Source organism: Oncorhynchus tshawytscha, linkage group LG01 (assembly GCF_018296145.1).
Source record: "Oncorhynchus tshawytscha isolate Ot180627B linkage group LG01, Otsh_v2.0, whole genome shotgun sequence".
In the NCBI taxonomy this organism is placed as follows: domain Eukaryota; kingdom Metazoa; phylum Chordata; class Actinopteri; order Salmoniformes; family Salmonidae; genus Oncorhynchus; species Oncorhynchus tshawytscha.
The window spans coordinates 10,675,931-10,700,133 of record NC_056429.1 but is presented as its reverse complement, the minus strand read 5'-3'; the positions used below and the strand labels follow the sequence as shown (position 1 = coordinate 10,700,133).

Below are 24,203 nucleotides of genomic sequence, written 5' to 3'. Positions count from 1 at the left end.
CCCAGAGCCTACAGAGCCTAGTGTAACAAGACCCCTGGAACAGGGTTGAGGAGCCCATAGCTTACAGAGCCTAGTGAAACAAGACCCCTGGAACAGGCTTGGAGAGCCCAGAGCCTACAGAGCCTAGTGTAGCAAGACCCCTGGAACAGGGTTGGAGAGCCCATAGCCTAGTGTAACAAGACCCATGGAACAGGGTTGGAGAGCCCATAGCCTACAGTGCCTAGTGAAACAAGACCCCTAGAACAGGGTAGGAGAGCCCAGAGCCTAGTGTAACAAGACCCCTGGAACAGGGTTGAGGAGCCCATAGCTTACAGAGCCTAGTGAAACAAGACCCCTGGAACAGGGTTGGAGAGCCCATAGCTTACAGAGCCTAGTGAAACAAGACCCCTGGAACAGGGTTGGAGAGCCCATAGCTTACAGAGCCTAGTGTAACAAGACCCCTGGAACAGGATTGGAGAGCCCATAGCCTACAGAGCCTAGTGTAACAAGACCCCTGGAACAGGGTTGGAGAGCCCATAGCCTACAGAGCCTAGTGTAACAAGACCCCTGGAACAGGGTTGGAGAGCTCTGAGCCTAGTGTAACAAGACCCCTGGAACAGGGTTGGAGAGCCCATAGCCTAGTGTAACAAGACCCTTGGAACAGGGTTGGAGAGCCCATAGCCTACAGAGCCTAGTGAAACAAGACCCCTGGAACAGGGTTGGAGAGCCCAGAGCCTACAGTAACAAGACCCCTGTAACAGGGTTGGAGAGCCCAGAGCCTACAGAGCCTAGTGTAACAAGACCCCTGGAACAGGGTTGGAGCCCATAGCCTACAGAGCCTAGTGAAACAAGACCCCTGGAACAGGCTTGGAGAGCCCAGAGCCTACAGAGCCTAGTGTAGCAAGACCCCTGGAACAGGGTTGGAGAGCCCATAGCCTAGTGTAACAAGACCCATGGAACAGGGTTGGAGAGCCCATAGCCTACAGAGCCTAGTGAAACAAGACCCCTAGAACAGGGTAGGAGAGCCCAGAGCCTAGTGTAACAAGACCCCTGGAACAGGGTTGAGGAGCCCATAGCTTACAGAGCCTAGTGAAACAAGACCCCTGGAACAGGGTTGGAGAGCCCATAGCTTACAGAGCCTAGTGAAACAAGACCCTGGAACAGGGTTGGAGAGCCCATAGCTTACAGAGCCTAGTGTAACAAGACCCCTGGAACAGGATTGGAGAGCCCATAGCCTACAGAGCCTAGTGTAACAAGACCACTGGAACAGGGTTCGAGAGCCCATAGCCTAGTGTAACAAGACCCCTGGAACAGGGTTGAGAGCCCATAGCCTAGTGTAACAAGACCACTGGAACAGGGTTGGAGAGCTCTGAGCCTAGTGAAAAAGACCCCTGGAACAGGGTTGGAGAGCCCATAGCCTAGTGTAACAAGACCCTTGGAACAGGGTTGGAGAGCCCATAGCCTACAGAGCCTAGTGAAACAAGACCCCTAGAACAGGGTTGGAGAGCCCAGAGCCCAGAGCCTAGTAACAAGACCCCTGTAACAGGGTTGGAGAGCCCAGAGCCTACAGAGCCTAGTGTAACAAGACCCCTGGAACAGGGTTGAGGAGCCCATAGCTTACAGAGCCTAGTGAAACAAGACCCCTGGAACAGGCTTGGAGAGCCCAGAGCCTACAGAGCCTAGTGTAGCAAGACCCCTGGAACAGGGTTGGAGAGCCCAGAGCCTACAGAGCCTAGTGTAGCAAGACCCCTGGAACAGGGTTGGAGAGCCCAGAGCTTACAGAGCCTAGTGTAGCAAGACCCCTGGAACAGGCTTGGAGAGCCCAGAGCCTACAGAGCCTAGTGTAGCAAGACCCCTGGAACAGGCTTGGAGAGCCCATATCTTACAGAGCCTAGTGTAACAAGACCCCTGGAACAGGGTTGGAGAGCCCAGAGCCTAGTGAAACAAGACCCCTGGAACAGGGTTGGAGAGCCCAGAGCCTAGTGAAACAAGACCCCTGGAACAGGGTTGAGAGCCCAGAGCCTACAGAGCCTAGTGAAACAAGACCCCTGGAACAGGGTTGGAGAGCCCAGAGCCTCAGAGCCTAGTGAAACAAGACCCCTGGAACAGGGTTGGAGAGCCCAGAGCCTAGTGTAACAAGACCCTGGAACAGGGTTGGAGAGCCCAGAGCCTACAGAGCCTAGTGTAACAAGACCCCTGGAACAGGGTTGAGGAGCCCATAGCTTACAGAGCCTAGTGAAACAAGACCCCTGGAACAGGGTTGGAGAGCCCATAGCTTACAGAGCCTAGTAAAACAAGACCCCTGGACCAGGGTTGGAGAGCTCTGAACCTACAGAGCCTAGTGAAACAAGACCCCTGGAACAGGGTTGGAGAGCCCAGAGCCTAGTGAAACAAGACCCCTGGAACAGGGTTGGAGAGCCCAGAGCCTACAGAGCCTAGTGAAACAAGACCCCTGGAACAGGGTTGAGAGCCCAGAGCCTACAGAGCCTAGTGAAACAAGACCCCTAGAACAGGGTTGGAGAGCCCAGAGCCTAGTGTAACAAGACCCTGGAACAGGGTTGGAGAGCCCAGAGCCTACAGAGCCTAGTGTAACAAGACCCCTGGAACAGGGTTGAGGAGCCCATAGCTTACAGAGCCTAGTGTAACAAGACCCCTGGAACAGGGTTGGAGAGCCCAGAGCCTAGTGAAACAAGACCCCTGGAACAGGATGGGAGAGCCCAGAGCCTACAGAGCCTAGTGAAACAAGACCCCTGGAACAGGGTTGGAGAGCCTCCAGAGCCTAGTGAAACAAGACCCCTGGAACAGGGCTGGAGAGCCCAGAGCCTAGTGTAACAAGACCCCTGGAACAGGGTTGGAGAGCCTACAGAGCCTAGTGTAACAAGACCCCTGGAACAGGGTTGAGGAGCCCATAGCTTACAGAGCCTAGTGAAACAAGACCCCTGGAACAGGGTTGGAGAGCCCAGAGCCTACAGAGCCTAGTGAAACAAGACCCCTGGAACAGGGTTGGAGAGCCCAGAGCCTACAGAGCCTAGTGAAACAAGACCCCTGGAACAGGGTTGGAGAGCCCAGAGCCCAGAGCCTAGTGAAACAAGACCCCTGGAACAGGGTTGGAGAGCCCAGAGCCTACAGAGCCTAGTGAAACAAGACCCCTGGAACAGGGTTGGAGAGCCCAGAGCCTACAGAGCCTAGTGAAACAAGACCCCTGGAACAGGGTTGAGAGCCCAGAGCCTAGTGTAACAAGACCCCTGGAACAGGGTTGGAGAGCCCAGAGCCTAGTGAAACAAGACCCCTGGAACAGGGTTGGAGAGCCCAGAGCCTACAGAGCCTAGTGAAACAAGACCCCTGGAACAGGGTTGGAGAGCCCAGAGCCTACAGAGCCTAGTGAAACAAGACCCCTGGAACAGGGTTGGAGAGCCCAGAGCCTACAGAGCCTAGTGTAACAAGACCCCTGGAACAGGGTTGGAGAGCCCAGAGCCTACAGAGCCTAGTGTAACAAGACCCCTGGAACAGGGTTGAGGAGCCCATAGCTTACAGAGCCTAGTAAAACAAGACCCCTGGAACCGGCTTGGAGAGCCCAGAGCCTACAGAGCCTAGTGTAGCAAGACCCCTGGAACAGGGTTGGAGAGCCCAGAGCCTCCAGAGCCTAGTGAAACAAGACCCCTGGAACAGGGTTGGAGAGCCCAGAGCCTACAGAGCCTAGTGAAATAAGACCCCTGGAACAGGGTTGGAGAGCCCAGAGCCTAGTGAAACAAGACCCCTGGAACAGGGTTGGAGAGCCCAGAGCCTAGTGTAACAAGACCCCTGGAACAGGGTTGGAGAGCTCTGAACCTACAGAGCCTAGTGAAACAAGACCCCTGGAACAGGGTTGGAGAGCCCAGAGCCTAGTGAAACAAGACCCCTGGAACAGGGTTGGAGAGCCCAGAGCCTAGTGTAACAAGACCCCTGGAACAGGGTTGGAGAGCCCAGAGCCTACAGAGCCTAGTGTAACAAGACCCCTGGAACAGGGTTGAGAGCCCATAGCCTTACAGAGCCTAGTGAAACAAGACCCTGGAACAGGGTTGAGGAGCCCATAGCCTACAGAGCCTAGTGAAACAAGACCCTGGAACCGGCTTGGAGAGCCCAGAGCCTACAGAGCCTAGTGTAGCAAGACCCCTGGAACAGGGTTGGAGAGCCCAGAGCCTCCAGAGCCTAGTGAAACAAGACCCCTGGAACAGGGTTGGAGAGCCCAGAGCCTACAGAGCCTAGTGAAAAAGACCCCTGGAACAGGGTTGGAGAGCCCAGAGCCTACAGAGCCTAGTGAAACAAGACCCCTGGAACAGGGTTGGAGAGCCCAGAGCCTAGTGAAACAAGACCCCTGGAACAGGGTTGGAGAGCCCAGAGCCTACAGAGCCTAGTGAAACAAGACCCCTGGAACAGGGTTGGAGAGCCCAGAGCCTTCAGAGCCTAGTGAAACAAGACCCCTGGAACAGGGTTGGAGAGCCCAGAGCCTACAGAGCCTAGTGAAACAAGACCCCTGGAACAGGGTTGGAGAGCCCAGAGCCTTCAGAGCCTAGTGAAACAAGACCCCTGGAACAGGGTTGGAGAGCCCATAGCTTACAGAGCCTAGTAAAACAAGACCCCTGGAACACGGCTTGGAGAGCCCAGAGCCTACAGAGCCTAGTGTAGCAAGACCCCTGGAACAGGGTTGGAGAGCCCAGAGCCTCCAGAGCCTAGTGAAACAAGACCCCTGGAACAGGGTTGGAGAGCCCAGAGCCTACAGAGCCTAGTGAAACAAGACCCCTGGAACAGGGTTGGAGAGCCCAGAGCCTAGTGAAACAAGACCCCTGGAACAGGGTTGGAGAGCCCAGAGCCTACAGAGCCTAGTGAAACAAGACCCCTGGAACAGGGTTGGAGAGCCCAGACCCTTCAGAGCCTAGTGAAACAAGACCCCTGGAACAGGGTTGGAGAGCCCAGAGCCTAGTGTAACAAGACCCCTGGAACAGGGTTGGAGAGCCCAGAGCCTACAGAGCCTAGTGTAACAAGACCCCTGGAACAGGGTTGAGGAGCCCATAGCTTACAGAGCCTAGTGAAACAAGACCCCTGGAACAGGGTTGGAGAGCCCATAGCTTACAGAGCCTAGTGAAACAAGACCCCTGGAACAGGGTTGGAGAGCCCATAGCTTACAGAGCCTAGTGTAACAAGACCCCTGGAACAGGATTGGAGAGCCCATAGCCTACAGAGCCTAGTGTAACAAGACCCCTGGAACAGGGTTGGAGAGCCCATAGCCTACAGAGCCTAGTGTAACAAGACCACTGGAACAGGGTTCGAGAGCCCATAGCCTAGTGTAACAATACCCCTGGAACAGGGTTGGAGAGCCCATAGCCTAGTGTAACAAGACCCCTGGAACAGGGTTGGAGAGCTCTGAGCCTAGTGTAAAAGGACCCCTGGAACAGGGTTGGAGAGCCCATAGCCTAGTGTAACAAGACCCTTGGAACAGGGTTGGAGAGCCCATAGCCTACAGAGCCTAGTGAAACAAGACCCCTAGAACAGGGTTGGAGAGCCCAGAGCCTAGTGTAACAAGACCCCTGTAACAGGGTTGGAGAGCCCAGAGCCTACAGAGCCTAGTGTAACAAGACCCCTGGAACAGGGTTGAGGAGCCCATAGCTTACAGAGCCTAGTGAAACAAGACCCCTGGAACAGGCTTGGAGAGCCCAGAGCCTACAGAGCCTAGTGTAGCAAGACCCCTGGGACAGGGTTGGAGAGCCCAGAGCCTACAGAGCCTAGTGTAGCAAGACCCCTGGAACAGGGTTGGAGAGCCCAGAGCTTACAGAGCCTAGTGTAACAAGACCCCTGGAACAGGGCCTGGAGAGCCCAGAGCCTACAGAGCCTAGTGTAGCAAGACCCCTGGAACAGGCTTGGAGAGCCCATATCTTACAGAGCCTAGTGTAACAAGACCCCTGGAACAGGGTTGGAGAGCCCAGAGCCTAGTGAAACAAGACCCCTGGAACAGGGTTGGAGAGCCCAGAGCCTAGTGAAACAAGACTCCTGGAACAGGGTTGAAGAGCCCAGAGCCTACAGAGCCTAGTGAAACAAGACCCCTGGAACAGGGTTGGAGAGCCCAGAGCCTTCAGAGCCTAGTGAAACAAGACCCCTGGAACAGGGTTGGAGAGCCCAGAGCCTAGTGAAACAAGACCCCTGGAACAGGGTTGGAGAGCCCAGAGCCTTCAGAGCCTAGTGAAACAAGACCCCTGGAACAGGGTTGGAGAGCCCAGAGCCTACAGAGCCTAGTGTAACAAGACCCCTGGAACAGGGTTGAGGAGCCCATAGCTTACAGAGCCTAGTGAAACAAGACCCCTGGAACAGGGTTGGAGAGCCCATAGCTTACAGAGCCTAGTAAAACAAGACCCCTGGAACCGGCTTGGAGAGCCCAGAGCCTACAGAGCCTAGTGTAGCAAGACCCCTGGAACAGGGTTGGAGAGCCCAGAGCCTAGTGAAACAAGACCCTGGAACAGGGTTGGAGAGCCCAGAGCCTAGTGAAACAAGACCCCTGGAACAGGGTTGGAGAGCCCAGAGCCTACAGAGCCTAGTGAAACAAGACCCCTAGAACAGGGTTGGAGAGCCCCGTGCCTAGTGTAACAAGACCCCTGGAACAGGGTTGGAGAGCCCAGAGCCTACAGAGCCTAGTGTAACAAGACCCCTGGAACAGGGTTGAGGAGCCCATAGCTTACAGAGCCTAGTGTAACAAGACCCTGGAACAGGGTTGGAGAGCCCAGAGCCTAGTGAAACAAGACCCCTGGAACAGGATTGGAGAGCCCAGAGCCTACAGAGCCTAGTGAAACAAGACCCCTGGAACAGGGTTGGAGAGCCTCCAGAGCCTAGTGAAACAAGACCCCTGGAACAGGGCTGGAGAGCCCAGAGCCTAGTGTAACAAGACCCTGGAACAGGGTTGGAGAGCCTACAGAGCCTAGTGTACCAAGACCCTGGAACAGGGTTGAGGAGCCCATAGCTTACAGAGCCTAGTGAAACAAGACCCCTGGAACAGGGTTGAGGAGCCCATAGCTTACAGAGCCTAGTGAAACAAGACCCCTGGAACAGGGTTGGAGAGCCCAGAGCCTACAGAGCCTAGTGAAACAAGACCCCTGGAACAGGGTTGGAGAGCCCAGAGCCTCCAGAGCCTAGTGAAACAAGACCCCTGGAACAGGGTTGGAGAGCCCAGAGCCTACAGAGCCTAGTGAAACAAGACCCCTGGAACAGGGTTGAGAGAGCCCAGAGCCTAGTGAAACAAGACCCCTGGAACAGGGTTGGAGAGCCCAGAGCCTACAGAGCCTAGTGAAACAAGACCCCTGGAACAGGGTTGGAGAGCCCAGAGCCTTCAGAGCCTAGTGAAACAAGACCCCTGGAACAGGGTTGGAGAGCCCAGAGCCTAGTGTAACAAGACCCCTGGAACAGGGTTGGAGAGCCCAGAGCCTACAGAGCCTAGTGTAACAAGACCCCTGGAACAGGGTTGAGGAGCCCATAGCTTACAGAGCCTAGTGAAACAAGACCCCTGGAACAGGGTTGAGGAGCCCATAGCTTACAGAGCCTAGTGAAACAAGACCCCTGGAACCGGCTTGGAGAGCCCAGAGCCTACAGAGCCTAGTGTAGCAAGACCCCTGGAACAGGGTTGGAGAGCCCAGAGCCTCCAGAGCCTAGTGAAACAAGACCCCTGGAACAGGGTTGGAGAGCCCAGAGCCTACAGAGCCTAGTGAAAAAGACCCCTGGAACAGGGTTGGAGAGCCCAGAGCCTACAGAGCCTAGTGAAACAAGACCCCTGGAACAGGGTTGGAGAGCCCAGAGCCTAGTGAAACAAGACCCCTGGAACAGGGTTGGAGAGCCCAGAGCCTAGTGAAACAAGACCCCTGGAACAGGGTTGGAGAGCCCAGAGCCTAGTGAAACAAGACCCCTGGAACAGGATTGGAGAGCCCAGAGCCTAGTGAAACAAGACCCCTGGAACAGGGTTGGAGAGCCCAGAGCCTTCAGAGCCTAGTGAAACAAGACCCCTGGAACAGGGTTGGAGAGCCCAGAGCCTAGTGTAACAAGACCCCTGGAACAGGGTTGGAGAGCCCATAGCTTACAGAGCCTAGTAAAACAAGACCCCTGGAACAGGCTTGGAGAGCCCAGAGCCTACAGAGCCTAGTGTAGCAAGACCCCTGGAACAGGGTTGGAGAGCCCAGAGCCTCCAGAGCCTAGTGAAACAAGACCCCTGGAACAGGGTTGGAGAGCCCAGAGCCTACAGAGCCTAGTGAAACAAGACCCTGGAACAGGGTTGGAGAGCCCAGAGCCTAGTGAAACAAGACCCCTGGAACAGGGTTGGAGAGCCCAGAGCCTACAGAGCCTAGTGAAACAAGACCCCTGGAACAGGGTTGGAGAGCCCAGAGCCTTCAGAGCCTAGTGAAACAAGACCCCTGGAACAGGGTTGGAGAGCCCAGAGCCTAGTGTAACAAGACCCCTGGAACAGGGTTGGAGAGCCCAGAGCCTACAGAGCCTAGTGTAACAAGACCCCTGGAACAGGGTTGAGGAGCCCATAGCTTACAGAGCCTAGTAAAACAAGACCCTTGGAACCGGCTTGGAGAGCCCAGAGCCTACAGAGCCTAGTGTAGCAAGACCCCTGGAACAGGGTTGGAGAGCCCAGAGCCTACAGAGCCTAGTGAAACAAGACCCCTGGAACAGGGTTGGAGAGCCCAGAGCCTCCAGAGCCTAGTGAAACAAGACCCCTGGAACAGGGTTGGAGAGCCCAGAGCCTACAGAGCCTAGTGAAACAAGACCCCTGGAACAGGGTTGGAGAGCCCAGAGCCTACAGAGCCTAGTGAAACAAGACCCCTGGAACAGGGTTGGAGAGCCCAGAGCCTAGTGAAACAAGACCCCTGGAACAGGGTTGGAGAGCCCAGAGCTTACAGAGCCTAGTGAAACAAGACCCCTGGAACAGGGTTGGAGAGCCCAGAGCCTTCAGAGCCTAGTGAAACAAGACCCCTGGAACAGGGTTGGAGAGCCCAGGGCCTAGTGTAACAAGACCCCTGGAACAGGGTTGGAGAGCCCAGAGCCTACAGAGCCTAGTGAAACAAGACCCCTGGAACAGGGTTGAGAGCCCATAGCTTACAGAGCCTAGTGAAACAAGACCCCTGGAACAGGGTTGAGAGCCCATAGCTTACAGAGCCTAGTGAAACAAGACCCCTGGAACAGGGTTGAGAGCCCAGAGCCTACAGAGCCTAGTGAAACAAGACCCCTGGAACAGGGTTGGAGAGCCCAGAGCCTCCAGAGCCTAGTGAAACAAGACCCCTGGAACAGGGTTGGAGAGCCCAGAGCCTACAGAGCCTAGTGAAACAAGACCCCTGGAACAGGGTTGGAGAGCCCAGAGCCTACAGAGCCTAGTGAAACAAGACCCCTGGAACAGGGTTGGAGAGCCCAGAGCCTTCAGAGCCTAGTGAAACAAGACCCCTGGAACAGGGTTGGAGAGCCCAGAGCCTAGTGTAACAAGACCCCTGGAACAGGGTTGGAGAGCCCAGAGCCTACAGAGCCTAGTGTAACAAGACCCCTGGAACAGGGTTGAGGAGCCCATAGCTTACAGAGCCTAGTGAAACAAGACCCCTGGAACAGGGTTGAGAGCCCATAGCTTACAGAGCCTAGTGAAACAAGACCCCTGGAACAGGGTTGGAGAGCCCAGAGCCTACAGAGCCTAGTGAAACAAGACCCCTGGAACAGGGTTGGAGAGCCCAGAGCCTCCAGAGCCTAGTGAAACAAGACCCCTGGAACAGGGTTGGAGAGCCCAGAGCCTACAGAGCCTAGTGAAACAAGACCCCTGGAACAGGGTTGGAGAGCCCAGAGCCTACAGAGCCTAGTGAAACAAGACCCTGGAACAGGGTTGAGAGCCCAGAGCCTAGTGAAACAAGACCCCTGGAACAGGGTTGGAGAGCCCAGAGCCTAGTGAAACAAGACCCCTGGAACAGGATTGGAGAGCCCAGAGCCTAGTAAAACAAGACCCCTGGAACAGGGTTGGAGAGCCCAGAGCCTACAGAGCCTAGTGAAGCAAGACCCCTGGAACAGGGTTGGAGAGCCCAGAGCCTCCAGAGCCTAGTGAAACAAGACCCCTGGAACAGGGTTGGAGAGCCCAGAGCCTACAGAGCCTAGTGAAATAAGACCCCTGGAACAGGGTTGGAGAGCCCAGAGCCTAGTGAAACAAGACCCCTGGAACAGGGTTGGAGAGCCCAGAGCCTAGTGTAACAAGAACCCTGGACCAGGGTTGGAGAGCTCTGAACCTACAGAGCCTAGTGAAACAAGACCCCTGGAACAGGGTTGGAGAGCCCAGAGCCTAGTGAAACAAGACCCCTGGAACAGGGTTGAGAGCCCAGAGCCTAGTGTAACAAGACCCTGGACCAGGGTTGGAGAGCTCTGAACCTACAGAGCCTAGTGAAACAAGACCCCTGGAACAGGGTTGGAGAGCCCAGATCCTACAGAGCCTAGTGAAACAAGACCCCTGGAACAGGGTTGGAGAGCCCAGAGCCTACAGAGCCTAGTGAAACAAGACCCCTGGAACAGGGTTGGAGAGCCCAGAGCCTTCAGAGCCTAGTGAAACAAGACCCCTGGAACAGGGTTGGAGAGCCCAGAGCCTAGTGTAACAAGACCCCTGGAACAGGGTTGGAGAGCCCAGAGCCTACAGAGCCTAGTGAAACAAGACCCTGGAACAGGGTTGGAGAGCCCAGAGCCTTCAGAGCCTAGTGAAACAAGACCCCTGGAACAGGGTTGGAGAGCCCAGAGCCTAGTGAAACAAGACCCCTGGAACAGGGTTGGAGAGCCCAGAGCCTTCAGAGCCTAGTGAAACAAGACCCCTGGAACAGGGTTGGAGAGCCCAGAGCCTAGTGTAACAAGACCCCTGGAACAGGGTTGGAGAGCCCAGAGCCTACAGAGCCTAGTGTAACAAGACCCCTGGAACAGGGTTGGAGAGCCCAGAGCCTACAGAGCCTAGTGAAACAAGACCCCTGGAACAGGGTTGGAGAGCCCAGAGCCTACAGAGCCTAGTGAAATAAGACCCCTGGAACAGGGTTGGAGAGCCCAGAGCCTTCAGAGCCTAGTGAAACAAGACCCCTGGAACAGGGTTGGAGAGCCCAGAGCCTAGTGTAACAAGACCCCTGGAACAGGGTTGGAGAGCCCAGAGCCTACAGAGCCTAGTGTAACAAGACCCCTGGAACAGGGTTGAGGAGCCCATAGCTTACAGAGCCTAGTGAAACAAGACCCCTGGAACAGGGTTGAGGAGCCCATAGCTTACAGAGCCTAGTGAAACAAGACCCCTGGAACAGGGTTGGAGAGCCCAGAGCCTAGTGTAGCAAGACCCCTGGAACAGGGTTGGAGAGCCCAGAGCCTCCAGAGCCTAGTGAAACAAGACCCCTGGAACAGGGTTGGAGAGCGCAGAGCCTACAGAGCCTAGTGAAACAAGACCCCTGGAACAGGGTTGGAGAGCCCAGAGCCTACAGAGCCTAGTGAAACAAGACCCCTGGAACAGGGTTGGAGAGCCCAGAGCCTAGTGAAACAAGACCCCTGGAACAGGGTTGGAGAGCCCAGAGCCTAGTGAAACAAGACCCCTGGAACAGGGATTGGAGAGCCCAGAGCCTAGTAAAACAAGACCCCTGGAACAGGCTTGGAGAGCCCAGAGCCTACAGAGCCTAGTGTACAAGACCCCTGGAACAGGGTTGGAGAGCCCAGAGCCTCCAGAGCCTAGTGAAACAAGACCCCTGGAACAGGGTTGGAGAGCCCAGAGCCTACAGAGCCTAGTGAAACAAGACCCCTGGAACAGGGTTGGAGAGCCCAGAGCCTAGTGAAACAAGACCCCTGGAACAGGGTTGGAGAGCCCAGAGCCTAGTGAAACAAGACCCTGGAACAGGGTTGGAGAGCCTGAACCTACAGAGCCTAGTGAAACAAGACCCCTGGAACAGGGTTGGAGAGCCCAGAGCCTAGTGAAACAAGACCCCTGGAACAGGGTTGGAGAGCCCAGAGCCAGAGAACCCTGGACCAGGGTTGGAGAGCCCAGAGCCTAGTGAAACAAGACCCCTGGAACAAGCCCAGATCCCAGAGCCTAGTGAAACAAGACCCCTGGAACAGGGTTGGAGAGCCCAGAGCCTACAGAGCCTAGTGAAACAAGACCCCTGGAACAGGGTTGGAGAGCCCAGAGCCTTCAGAGCCTAGTGAAACAAGACCCCTGGAACAGGGTTGGAGAGCCCAGAGCCTAGTGTAACAAGACCCCTGGAACAGGGTTGGAGAGCCTACAGAGCCTAGTGTAACAAGACCCCTGGAACAGGGTTGAGGAGCCCATAGCTTACAGAGCCTAGTGAAACAAGACCCCTGGAACAGGGTTGAGGAGCCCATAGCTTACAGAGCCTAGTGAAACAAGACCCCTGGAACAGGGTTGGAGAGCCCATAGCTTACAGAGCCTAGTAAAACAAGACCCCTGGAACCGGCTTGGAGAGCCCAGAGCCTACAGAGCCTAGTGTAGCAAGACCCCTGGAACAGGGTTGGAGAGCCCAGAGCCTCCAGAGCCTAGTGAAACAAGACCCCTGGAACAGGGTTGGAGAGCCCAGAGCCTACAGAGCCTAGTGAAACAAGACCCCTGGAACAGGGTTGGAGAGCCCAGAGCCTTCAGAGCCTAGTGAAACAAGACCCCTGGAACAGGGTTGGAGAGCCCAGAGCCTAGTGAAACAAGACCACTGGAACAGGGTTGGAGAGCCCAGAGCCTAGTGTAACAAGACCCCTGGAACAGGGTTGGAGAGCTCTGAACCTACAGAGCCTAGTGAAACAAGACCCCTGGAACAGGGTTGGAGAGCCCAGAGCCTAGTGAAACAAGACCCCTGGAACAGGGTTGGAGAGCCCAGAGCCTACAGAGCCTAGTGAAACAAGACCCCTGGAACAGGGTTGAGAGCCCAGATCCTTCAGAGCCTAGTGAAACAAGACCCCTGGAACAGGGTTGGAGAGCCCAGAGCCTACAGAGCCTAGTGAAACAAGACCCCTGGAACAGGGTTGGAGAGCCCAGAGCCTTCAGAGCCTAGTGAAACAAGACCCCTGGAACAGGGTTGGAGAGCCCAGAGCCTAGTGAAACAAGACCCCTGGAACAGGGTTGGAGAGCCCAGAGCCTAGTGTAACAAGAACCCTGGAACAGGGTTGGAGAGCTCTGAACCTACAGAGCCTAGTGAAACAAGACCCCTGGAACAGGGTTGGAGAGCCCAGAGCCTAGTGAAACAAGACCCCTGGAACAGGGTTGGAGAGCCCAGAGCCTAGTGTGAAACAAGACCCTGGAACAGGGTTGGAGAGCCCAGAGCCTACAGAGCCTAGTGAAACAAGACCCTGGAACAGGGTTGGAGAGCCCAGAGCCTTCAGAGCCTAGTGAAACAAGACCCCTGGAACAGGGTTGGAGAGCCCAGAGCCTACAGAGCCTAGTGAAACAAGACCCCTGGAACAGGGTTGGAGAGCCCAGAGCCTTCAGAGCCTAGTGAAACAAGACCCCTGGAACAGGGTTGGAGAGCCCAGAGCCTAGTGAAACAAGACCCCTGGAACAGGGTTGGAGAGCCCAGAGCCTACAGAGCCTAGTGAAACAAGACCCCTGGAACAGGGTTGGAGAGCCCAGAGCCTACAGAGCCTAGTGAAACAAGACCCCTGGAACAGGGTTGGAGAGCCCAGAGCCTACAGAGCCTAGTGAAACAAGACCCCTGGAACAGGGTTGGAGAGCCCAGAGCCTACAGAGCCTAGTGAAACAAGACCCCTGGAACAGGGTTGGAGAGCCCAGAGCCTAGTGTAACAAGACCCCTGGAACAGGGTTGGAGAGCCCAGAGCCTACAGAGCCTAGTGTAACAAGACCCCTGGAACAGGGTTGAGGAGCCCATAGCTTACAGAGCCTAGTGAAACAAGACCCCTGGAACAGGGTTGAGGAGCCCATAGCTTACAGAGCCTAGTGAAACAAGACCCCTGGAACAGGGTTGAGGAGCCCATAGCTTACAGAGCCTAGTGAAACAAGACCCCTGGAACAGGGTTGGAGAGCCCATAGCTTACAGAGCCTAGTGAAGCAAGACCCCTGGAACAGGGTTGGAGAGCCCAGAGCCTCCAGAGCCTAGTGAAACAAGACCCCTGGAACAGGGTTGGAGAGCCCAGAGCCTACAGAGCCTAGTGAAACAAGACCCCTGGAACAGGGTTGGAGAGCCCAGAGCCTACAGAGCCTAGTGAAACAAGACCCCTGGAACAGGGTTGGAGAGCCCAGAGCCTAGTGAAACAAGACCCTGGAACAGGGTTGGAGAGCCCAGAGCCTAGTGTAACAAGACCCCTGGACCAGGGTTGGAGAGCTCTGAACCTACAGAGCCTAGTGAAACAAGACCCCTGGAACAGGGTTGGAGAGCCCAGAGCCTAGTGAAACAAGACCCCTGGAACAGGGTTGGAGAGCCCAGAGCCTACAGAGCCTAGTGAAACAAGACCCCTGGAACAGGGTTGGAGAGCCCAGAGCCTACAGAGCCTAGTGAAACAAGACCCCTGGAACAGGGTTGGAGAGCCCAGAGCCTACAGAGCCTAGTGAAACAAGACCCCTGGAACAGGGTTGGAGAGCCCAGAGCCTTCAGAGCCTAGTGAAACAAGACCCCTGGAACAGGGTTGGAGAGCCCAGAGCCTAGTGTAACAAGACCCCTGGAACAGGGTTGGAGAGCCCATAGCTTACAGAGCCTAGTAAAACAAGACCCCTGGAACAGGCTTGGAGAGCCCAAAGCCTACAGAGCCTAGTGTAACAAGACCCCTGGAACAGGGTTGGAGAGCCCAGAGCCTACAGAGCCTAGTGTAGCAAGACCCCTGGAACAGGGTTGGAGAGCCCAGAGCCTCCAGAGCCTAGTGAAACAAGACCCCTGGAACAGGGTTGGAGAGCCCAGAGCCTCCAGAGCCTAGTGAAACAAGACCCCTGGAACAGGGTTGAGGAGCCCATAGCTTACAGAGCCTAGTGAAACAAGACCCCTGGAACCGGCTTGGAGAGCCCAGAGCCTACAGAGCCTAGTGAAACAAGACCCCTGGAACAGGGTTGGAGAGCCCAGAGCCTAGTGTTACAAGACCCCTGGAACAGGGTTGGAGAGCCCAGAGCCTACAGAGCCTAGTGTAACAAGACCCCTGGAACAGGGTTGAGGAGCCCATAGCTTACAGAGCCTAGTGTAACAAGACCCCTGGAACAGGGTTGGAGAGCCCAGAGCCTAGTGAAACAAGACCCCTGGAACAGGGTTGGAGAGCCCAGAGCCTACAGAGCCTAGTGAAACAAGACCCCTGGAACAGGGTTGGAGAGCCCAGAGCCTTCAGAGCCTAGTGAAACAAGACCCTGGAACAGGGTTGGAGAGCCCAGAGCCTAGTGAAACAAGACCCCTGGAACAGGGTTGGAGAGCCCAGAGCCTACAGAGCCTAGTGAAACAAGACCCCTGGAACAGGGTTGGAGAGCCCAGAGCCTTCAGAGCCTAGTGAAACAAGACCCCTGGAACAGGGTTGGAGAGCCCAGAGCCTACAGAGCCTAGTGAAACAAGACCCCTGGAACAGGGTTGGAGAGCCCAGAGCCTTCAGAGCCTAGTGAAACAAGACCCCTGGAACAGGGTTGGAGAGCCCAGAGCCTAGTGAAACAAGACCCCTGGAACAGGGTTGGAGAGCCCAGAGCCTAGTGAAACAAGACCCTGGACCAGGGTTGGAGAGCTCTGAACCTACAGAGCCTAGTGAAACAAGACCCCTGGAACAGGGTTGGAGAGCCCAGAGCCTAGTGAAACAAGACCCCTGGAACAGGGTTGGAGAGCCCAGAGCCTAGTGTAACAAGAACCCTGGACCAGGGTTGGAGAGCCCAGAGCCTACAGAGCCTAGTGAAACAAGACCCCTGGAACAGGGTTGGAGAGCCCAGAGCCTTCAGAGCCTAGTGAAACAAGACCCCTGGAACAGGGTTGGAGAGCCCAGAGCCTACAGAGCCTAGTGAAACAAGACCCCTGGAACAGGGTTGGAGAGCCCAGAGCCTTCAGAGCCTAGTGAAACAAGACCCCTGGAACAGGGTTGGAGAGCCCAGAGCCTAGTGAAACAAGACCCTGGAACAGGGTTGGAGAGCCCAGAGCCTACAGAGCCTAGTGAAACAAGACCCCTGGAACAGGGTTGGAGAGCCCAGAGCCTTCAGAGCCTAGTGAAACAAGACCCCTGGAACAGGGTTGGAGAGCCCAGAGCCTACAGAGCCTAGTGAAACAAGACCCCTGGAACAGGGTTGGAGAGCCCAGAGCCTTCAGAGCCTAGTGAAACAAGACCCCTGGAACAGGGTTGGAGAGCCCAGAGCCTAGTGTAACAAGACCCCTGGAACAGGGTTGGAGAGCCCAGAGCCTACAGAGCCTAGTGTAACAAGACCCCTGGAACAGGGTTGAGGAGCCCATAGCTTACAGAGCCTAGTGAAACAAGACCCCTGGAACAGGGTTGAGGAGCCCATAGCTTACAGAGCCTAGTGAAACAAGACCCCTGGAACAGGGCTGGAGAGCCCATAGCTTACAGAGCCTAGTAAAACTAGACCCCTGGAACCGGCATGGAGAGCCCAGAGCCTACAGAGCCTAGTGTAGCAAGACCCCTGGAACAGGGTTGGAGAGCCCAGAGCCTCCAGAGCCTAGTGAAACAAGACCCCTGGAACAGGGTTGGAGAGCCCAGAGCCTACAGAGCCTAGTGAAACAAGACCCCTGGAACAGGGTTGGAGAGCCCAGAGCCTACAGAGCCTAGTGAAACAAGACCCCTGGAACAGGGTTGGAGAGCCCAGAGCCTAGTGAAACAAGACCCCTGGAACAGGGTTGGAGAGCCCAGAGCCTAGTGTAACAAGACCCCTGGACCAGGGTTGGAGAGCTCTGAACCTACAGAGCCTAGTGAAACAAGACCCCTGGAACAGGGTTGGAGAGCCCAGAGCCTAGTGAAACAAGACCCCTGGAACAGGGTTGGAGAGCCCAGAGCCTACAGAGCCTAGTGAAACAAGACCCCTGGAACAGGGTTGGAGAGCCCAGATCCTTCAGAGCCTAGTGAAACAAGACCCCTGGAACAGGGTTGGAGAGCCCAGAGCCTACTGAGCCTAGTGAAACAAGACCCCTGGAACAGGGTTGGAGAGCCCAGAGCCTTCAGAGCCTAGTGAAACAAGACCCCTGGAACAGGGTTGGAGAGCCCAGAGCCTAGTGTAACAAGACCCCTGGAACAGGGTTGGAGAGCCCATAGCTTACAGAGCCTAGTGAAACAAGACCCCTGGAACAGGGTTGGAGAGCCCATAGCTTACAGAGCCTAGTAAAACAAGACCCCTGGAACCGGCTTGGAGAGCCCAGAGCCTACAGAGCCTAGTGTAGCAAGACCCCTGGAACAGGGTTGGAGAGCCCAGAGCCTCCAGAGCCTAGTGAAACAAGACCCCTGGAACAGGGTTGGAGAGCCCAGAGCCTCCAGAGCCTAGTGAAACAAGACCCCTGGAACAGGGTTGGAGAGCCCAGAGCCTACAGAGCCTAGTGAAACAAGACCCCTGGAACAGGGTTGGAGAGCCCAGAGCCTACAGAGCCAAGTGAAACAAGACCCCTAGAACAGGGTTGGAGAGCCCAGAGCCTAGTGTAACAAGACCCCTGGAACAGGGTTGGAGAGCCCAGAGCCTACAGAGCCTAGTGTAACAAGACCCCTGGAACAGGGTTGAGGAGCCCATAGCTTACAGAGCCTAGTGTAACAAGACCCCTGGAACAGGGTTGGAGAGCCCAGAGCCTAGTGAAACAAGACCCTGGAACAGGGTTGGAGAGCCCAGAGCCTACAGAGCCTAGTGAAACAAGACCCTGGAACAGGGTTGGAGAGCCCAGAGCCTCAGAGCCTAGTGAAACAAGACCCCTGGAACAGGGTTGGAGAGCCCAGAGCCTAGTGAAACAAGACCCCTGGAACAGGGTTGGAGAGCCCAGAGCCTACAGAGCCTAGTGAAACAAGACCCCTGGAACAGGGTTGGAGAGCCCAGAGCCTACAGAGCCTAGTGAAACAAGACCCCTGGAACAGGGTTGGAGAGCCCAGAGCCTAATGAAACAAGACCCCTGGAACAGGATTGGAGAGCCCAGAGCCTAGTGAAACAAGACCCCTGGAACAGGGTTGGAGAGCCCATAGCCTACAGAGCCTAGTGAAACAAGACCCCTGGAACAGGGTTGGAGAGCCCAGAGCCTTCAGAGCCTAGTGAAACAAGACCCCTGGAACAGGGTTGAGAGCCTACAGAGCCTAGTGAAACAAGACCCCTTGAACAGGGTTGGAGAGCCTAGAGCCTTCAGAGCCTAGTGAAACAAGACCCCTTGAACAGGGTTGGAGAGCCCAGAGCCTACAGAGCCTAGTGAAACAAGACCCCTGTAACAGGGTTGGAGAGCCCAGAGCCTTCAGAGCCTAGTGAAACAAGACCCATGGAACAGGGTTGGAGAGCCCAGAGCCTACAAAGCCTAGTGAAACTGTCATTGCTCAATCACCTGTGAAAACAGAGTTTTGACTGGCCACTATTTAAAAGAGGATCCCAGCTTTCTCATGCTGCTATATTTATTCTTAACAGTAAGCACATTAATCCGCTTTACAACAAGTGTAGCCTACCTGGCATTTTAAAAACCTGTTACATTTTTTGGGGGGGTGGGCCATTATAAATCTGAAGACCAGATACAATTGAGAATAGTCTGATAGGTGAGAATTTTATCAAGTGCTTGTCAAACTATGAATGAGAGACGGATGAAGTGTGAATGAGAGACGGATGACGTGTGAATGAGAGACGGATGACGTGTAAATGAGAGCCGGATGACGTGTGAATGAGAGCCGGATGACGTGTGAATGAGAGACGGATGACGTGTGAATGAGAGGCGGATGACGTGTGAATGAGAGGCGGATGACGTGTGAATGAGAGGCGGATGACGTGTGAATGAGAGGCGGATGACGTGTGAATGAGAGGCGGATGACGTGTGAATGAGAGGCGGATGACGTGTGAATGAGAGGCGGATGACGATGACGTGTGAATGAGAGGCGGATGACGTGTGAATGAGAGGCGGATGACGTGTGAATGAGAGGCGGATGACGATGTGAATGAGAGGCGGATGACGTGTGAATGAGAGGCGGATGACGTGTGAATGAGAGGCGGATGACGTGTGAATGAGAGGCGGATGACGTGTGAATGAGAGGCGGATGACGTGTGAATGAGAGGCGGATGACGTGTGAATGAGAGGCGGGTGACGTGTGAATGAGAGGCGGGTGACGTGTGAATGAGAGGCGGATGACGTGTGAATGAGAGGCGGATGACGTGTGTAGCCTGCATAAGAAACAGAGCAGAACGCATGCCTTTCATGGGACATCATTAGTTGCATCATGCAGCCTTACAATGTATTAGAAATCACAACATATAGCCTAAGGTTTGTGTCACAAAAAAAATATCCTTTCTACATTCAGCTATGTTCAATTGTATTCTTCTTACTATAAAATAATGCCACAGGAATTCTAAGCCAATCGTATCGGCTAAATGAACTAGTGTAGCCATTTGGCATAGCCACATCAGGGCCTAACATAAAGATGACTCAGAACATGCTATTCTGTTCTTCTGAAATTGACTACATTTTCTTCATATCACAATGTTTATTTTGACCTGCTTTAAAAACCATCATAGGCCAGGGGTTTCCATTTCCAAACTGTGGGGGGCCCAAGTTGTTTTGTTGTTGTTGAAGGCTTTAAACTTACTCTTGAAAGTTGTAATGGTAGAATGCACCAGGTGGGTAGTGAGTGCATCATCAGTTCCTCTTTTCATGTCAGTCATTACAAACCTTAGAGAGATATTTACAACTGATCAGAAATGTCCAGATCAACTAGCCCATGGCACGTTTTTTTAGCCCATAGATATTGTTGTAAATTTTGTCACCAAATATCACATGAATACACATTAGACATGGTAAAATGTGTAGAAATCCAGGAAATAAACTTTAAACCTACAACATATTCTCTCCACCAAGAAGAGGGGTGTGAACAGTTTGTCACGAACAATACTAGTGCCCATAGAAATAGATGTGGGGTGTGTGCCACGCACATGGGGGCCGCGGGATGTTCCTCAATGCTGGAAACGGGGCCCCGAGTGAAAAGGTTTGGGAACCCCTGGTGTAGGCTATATTAAATGGATTTATTAGACTCATTACTTAGATGTTCCAAAGGTCAGGATCAGTGGCTTGTTTTTATTTTTTTTATTTACCTTTATTTAACCAGGCAAGTCAGTTAAGAACAAATTCTTATTTTCAATGACGGCCTATGAACAGTGGGTTAACTGCCTGTTCAGGGGCAGAACGACACATTTTGTACCTTGTCAGCTCGGGGATTTGAACTTGCAACCTTTCGGTTACTAGTCCAATGCTCTAACCACTAGGCTACCCTGCCGCCCCAGGTTATGTGTGGAAGCCCAGAGATGCTAAATGTGTTAATGAACATAAACGGTCAATTATGGTGAGACCGGCAGTTATTTGAATGACAGTTACCAGCTGACAAAATGTCTTGACCACCACAGCCCTAATTAAGAGCAACATGTATTGTATTGAGTATTAAGTTGACTCAAACCTCACTGATCTAGTGTGACGTCTGCAGTGTGATTGTTGCGTTAACCTCTGTTGCGGTCGTTTCAGGTGGAGCTGCGGTCGTACCTCAGTGAACCAGAGCTGCCGGGGATGGTCCGGAGCAGCATAGGGTCTGAGGGGGGCTACCAGACCCTCCCAAACAAAGGTATCATCAGCTAGCCTGGAATCCAGACCTGGTTGAGGCTTGCATTCCACTCCTTGCCACTTTGTGTATTTTCAGGGCAGCGGTGCTGTGTCAGGGTGGGTTTCCTCCCAAGCATACTGTGACAGTGTTTCCTGTTTCCTGTCCGTCCCAGGTCTGTCAGGCTCATCGTCGCAGCTGAACCAATCCAGTAATATCTCCTCCTACGTGACCCTAAGGAGGGGAGTGGCTGGCTCAGCAGGGAGGGTGAGTCACCACACAAAGGCTGCGTTCTAAAAGTAGTGCACTATTTAGGGAATAGGCTCTGGGCAAAAGTAGTGCACTGTGTAGGGAATAGGCTCTGGTCTAAAGTAGTGCACTATTTAGGGAATAGGCTCTGGTCAAAAGTAGTGCACTGTGTTGGGAATAGGCTCTGGTCAAAAGTAGTGCACTGTGTTGGGAATAGGCTTTGGTCTAAAGTAGTGCACTGGGTAGGGAATAGGCTCTGGTCTAAAGTAGTGCACTATTTAGGGAATAGGCTCTGGTCAAAAGTAGTGCACTATTTAGGGAATAGGCTCTGGTCAAAAGTAGTGCACCACACAGGAGATGGAACGAGATATGAGTTACATCCCAAATGGCAACATATTCTCTATATTGGACTAGTAACCGGAAGGTTGCAAGTTCAAATCCCTGAGCTGACAAGGTACAAATCTGTTGTTCTGTCCCTGAACAGGCAGTTAACCCACTCTTTCTAGGCTTTGTTCTTAACTGACTTAGTTAAATAAAGGTTTAAAAAATATATATATAGTGCACAACTTTTGACACAACTCTCTGTGGTCCAAATGTCCATTCTTTAATGCATGTTTCAAACTCATTCCACAGAGGGCCGAGTGTCTGCAGTTTTTCACTCCACCCTTGTACTTGATTGATGAATTAAGGTCGCTAATTAGTAAGGAACTCCCCTCACCTGGTTCTCTAGGTCTTATTGAAAGGAAAAAAATTGAATGAGTTTGACACCCCTGCTTTAATGTTTCCTTGTCACCATATTTATCCTGTGTAAATGCAAGCTTTTCTTTTGGTGCTGAAATCTGTAGTTTTTGATAAATGTTTATTAATGTGGAAGGAGGAGCCCGTTATTGCACGGCTATGGATTCCAAATCCAACTGACATCTCTAACAATCAGGACAAGCACAAGTACACAGTAAGCATTTAAGAATGGATATTTATAAAAGTAGTGAGTGGTATTGCACGCTAGAAGACGTAACATATGTCACAAAGTGCTATACAGAAACCCAGCCTAAATCCCCAAACAGAAAGCAATGCCGATGTAGAAGGTGTCTGATGGGGTTGAGGTCAGGGCTCTGTGCAGGCCAGTCAAGTTCTTCCACACCGATCTTGACAAACCATTTCTGTATTGACCTCGCTTTGTGCACGTGGGCTGCTCGGCCATGGAAACCCATTTGATGAAGCTCCCGACGAACCGTTCTTATGCTGACGTTGCTTCCAGAGGCAGTTTGGTTTTTGGCATTTTATAAGGATCTCCATTAGCTGTTGCAAACTTTCCTCTAGGCTCAAATTAAAGATATGACAGATAGGAGTGGCTATAGAGTCAGCTACCATCCTCAGTAGCTTTCTATCTAAGTTGTCAATGCCAGGAGTTTTGTCATTATTGATTGATAATAATACTTTTTCCACCTCTCCCACACTAACTTTACAAAATTCTAACTTGCAATGCTTTTCATTCATTATTAGTTTTTTTATGCATGAATAAGATTGCTCACTGTTCATTGTTGGCATTTCCTGCTTAAGTTTGTCTACTTTGCCAATGAAGTAATCATTAAAATAATTGGAACTCTGTAGTGAGTGTTGCATCCGAGGACAGACAATTTCTACATGCTTCAGCACTCGGCGGTCCCACCACTTTGCAACTGAGCCGTTGTTGCTCATAGACGTTCCCACTTCACAATAACAGCACTTACAGTTGGACAGGGTCAGCTCTGGCAGGCCAGAAGTTTGACAAACTGACTTGTTGGAAAGGTGCCATCCTGTGACGGTGACACGTTGAAAGTCACTGAGCTCTTCTGTAAGGCCATTCTACTGTCAATGTTTGTCTATGGAGATTCCATGGCTGTGTGCTCGACTTTATACACCTGTCAGCAACGGGCATGGCAAAAATAGCAGAATCCTGTAATTTGAAGTGGTGTCCACAGACTTTTCTATATTTAGTGTAAGTACAAGGACATTTTTACAAGTATCGATTGACAGCGACTCAATATAGTTAAAGGTGCAGTCCGCCCACACTCGTCGCCAGTCAACTTCATTGTACTTGTACATTGTGGAGTTGAGAAACTCTGCTATCTTGTCCTAAGACTAAATACTGAATTTGTGTTGAAGATGCATCTGTTTTTTCCTTTGTTTTTCCTGTCTTCCTCCTCACCGGTCTTCCTCCTCTCCTTTCCTTTCTCCCTCTTCATATCACATGTCTATGGCACTACCCATCTCATATCTCTTTCACTATGTTTCTCTCTCTCACTCACTATCTCCCTCTCTCACGATCTGTCCCAGGAGAGACCTAAGAGTGCCTTGGAGCAGCTGTACTCTTCCGATCAGCAGCCCCAGTCTCTGGCCCAGGCCCCCCGGAGCCGCATGAGTGCTGAGGAGCAGCTGGAGCGTATGAAGAGACACCAGAGGGCCCTGGTCCGTGAGCGCAAGAGGAACCTCAGCCAGGGAGAACGTCACTCCACCACCCATCGTTCCTCATCCACTACCAGGCCTCTCTCGTCCACTGACCTGAGCTCAGTACGTTCCCCCCCTCCCCAACCCTGCAGCAGAAGCAGGGACCACTGCCACTGTCGCGCCCCTGCCGAACCCCTCACATAGGAGCCACCGCCACAAGCACTAACATGCTAAACGGCTTACGCTAACACCATTATCCCACGCTCTCCCCCATGTGTAACCAATGGCAGTAAAATTAGTAAAGTTAGCATCATGCTAAGGGTCGGTGGGGCTGGTGCTAAGCCGGGGCCAGCTAGGCTGGGCTGCAGAGCAGTCAGACTGTGCGTGGTGGAGGCCGCTTTGGGGAGTAGGGGAGGGGATATCTGTCAGAGATGGACTGTAAGACAGCGCTGTTCCCCATATTAAGGTGTAGGGGTTGAGTTTACCTCATCACTTGTGCCCCTGTGTGTTACCTCACTGACACACTGAATGTATATCAATGAGAAGAGGTGGGCATCTCTGCCTTCCCTCCCTCTCTGTCACAAGAGAAGAAAAGGCCATTCTATGTACATTTACATTTCTGTACATATACATTTTTATTAATTTACTGAAGGATATTTTCAGTAGCCTATACATTTGTAAAGTTATATTTTATAGAGATTTGATGAAATGGGGATGGGGAAATGTGTACCATGTTTGAACAAATCAACAAGGAAGTGGTACAAATCATTACCAAACATACCTGCTCCCTCAATCTTTACCAAACATACCTGCTCCCTCAATCTTTACCA

General features: G+C 53.2%; 1 protein-coding gene across 1 annotated transcript in view; it reads left to right on the top strand.

The window, feature by feature from the left end:
- LOC112215449 (pleckstrin homology domain-containing family A member 7-like) overlaps positions 1-24,203 on the top strand; it is a 204,885-nt gene that overhangs the window by 169,503 nt on the left and 11,179 nt on the right. The window contains 3 exon segments of the mRNA XM_042329983.1: positions 20,625-20,721; positions 20,873-20,964; positions 23,263-23,496. Of these exon segments, the coding sequence (XP_042185917.1) occupies positions 20,625-20,721; positions 20,873-20,964; positions 23,263-23,496 (423 nt within the window).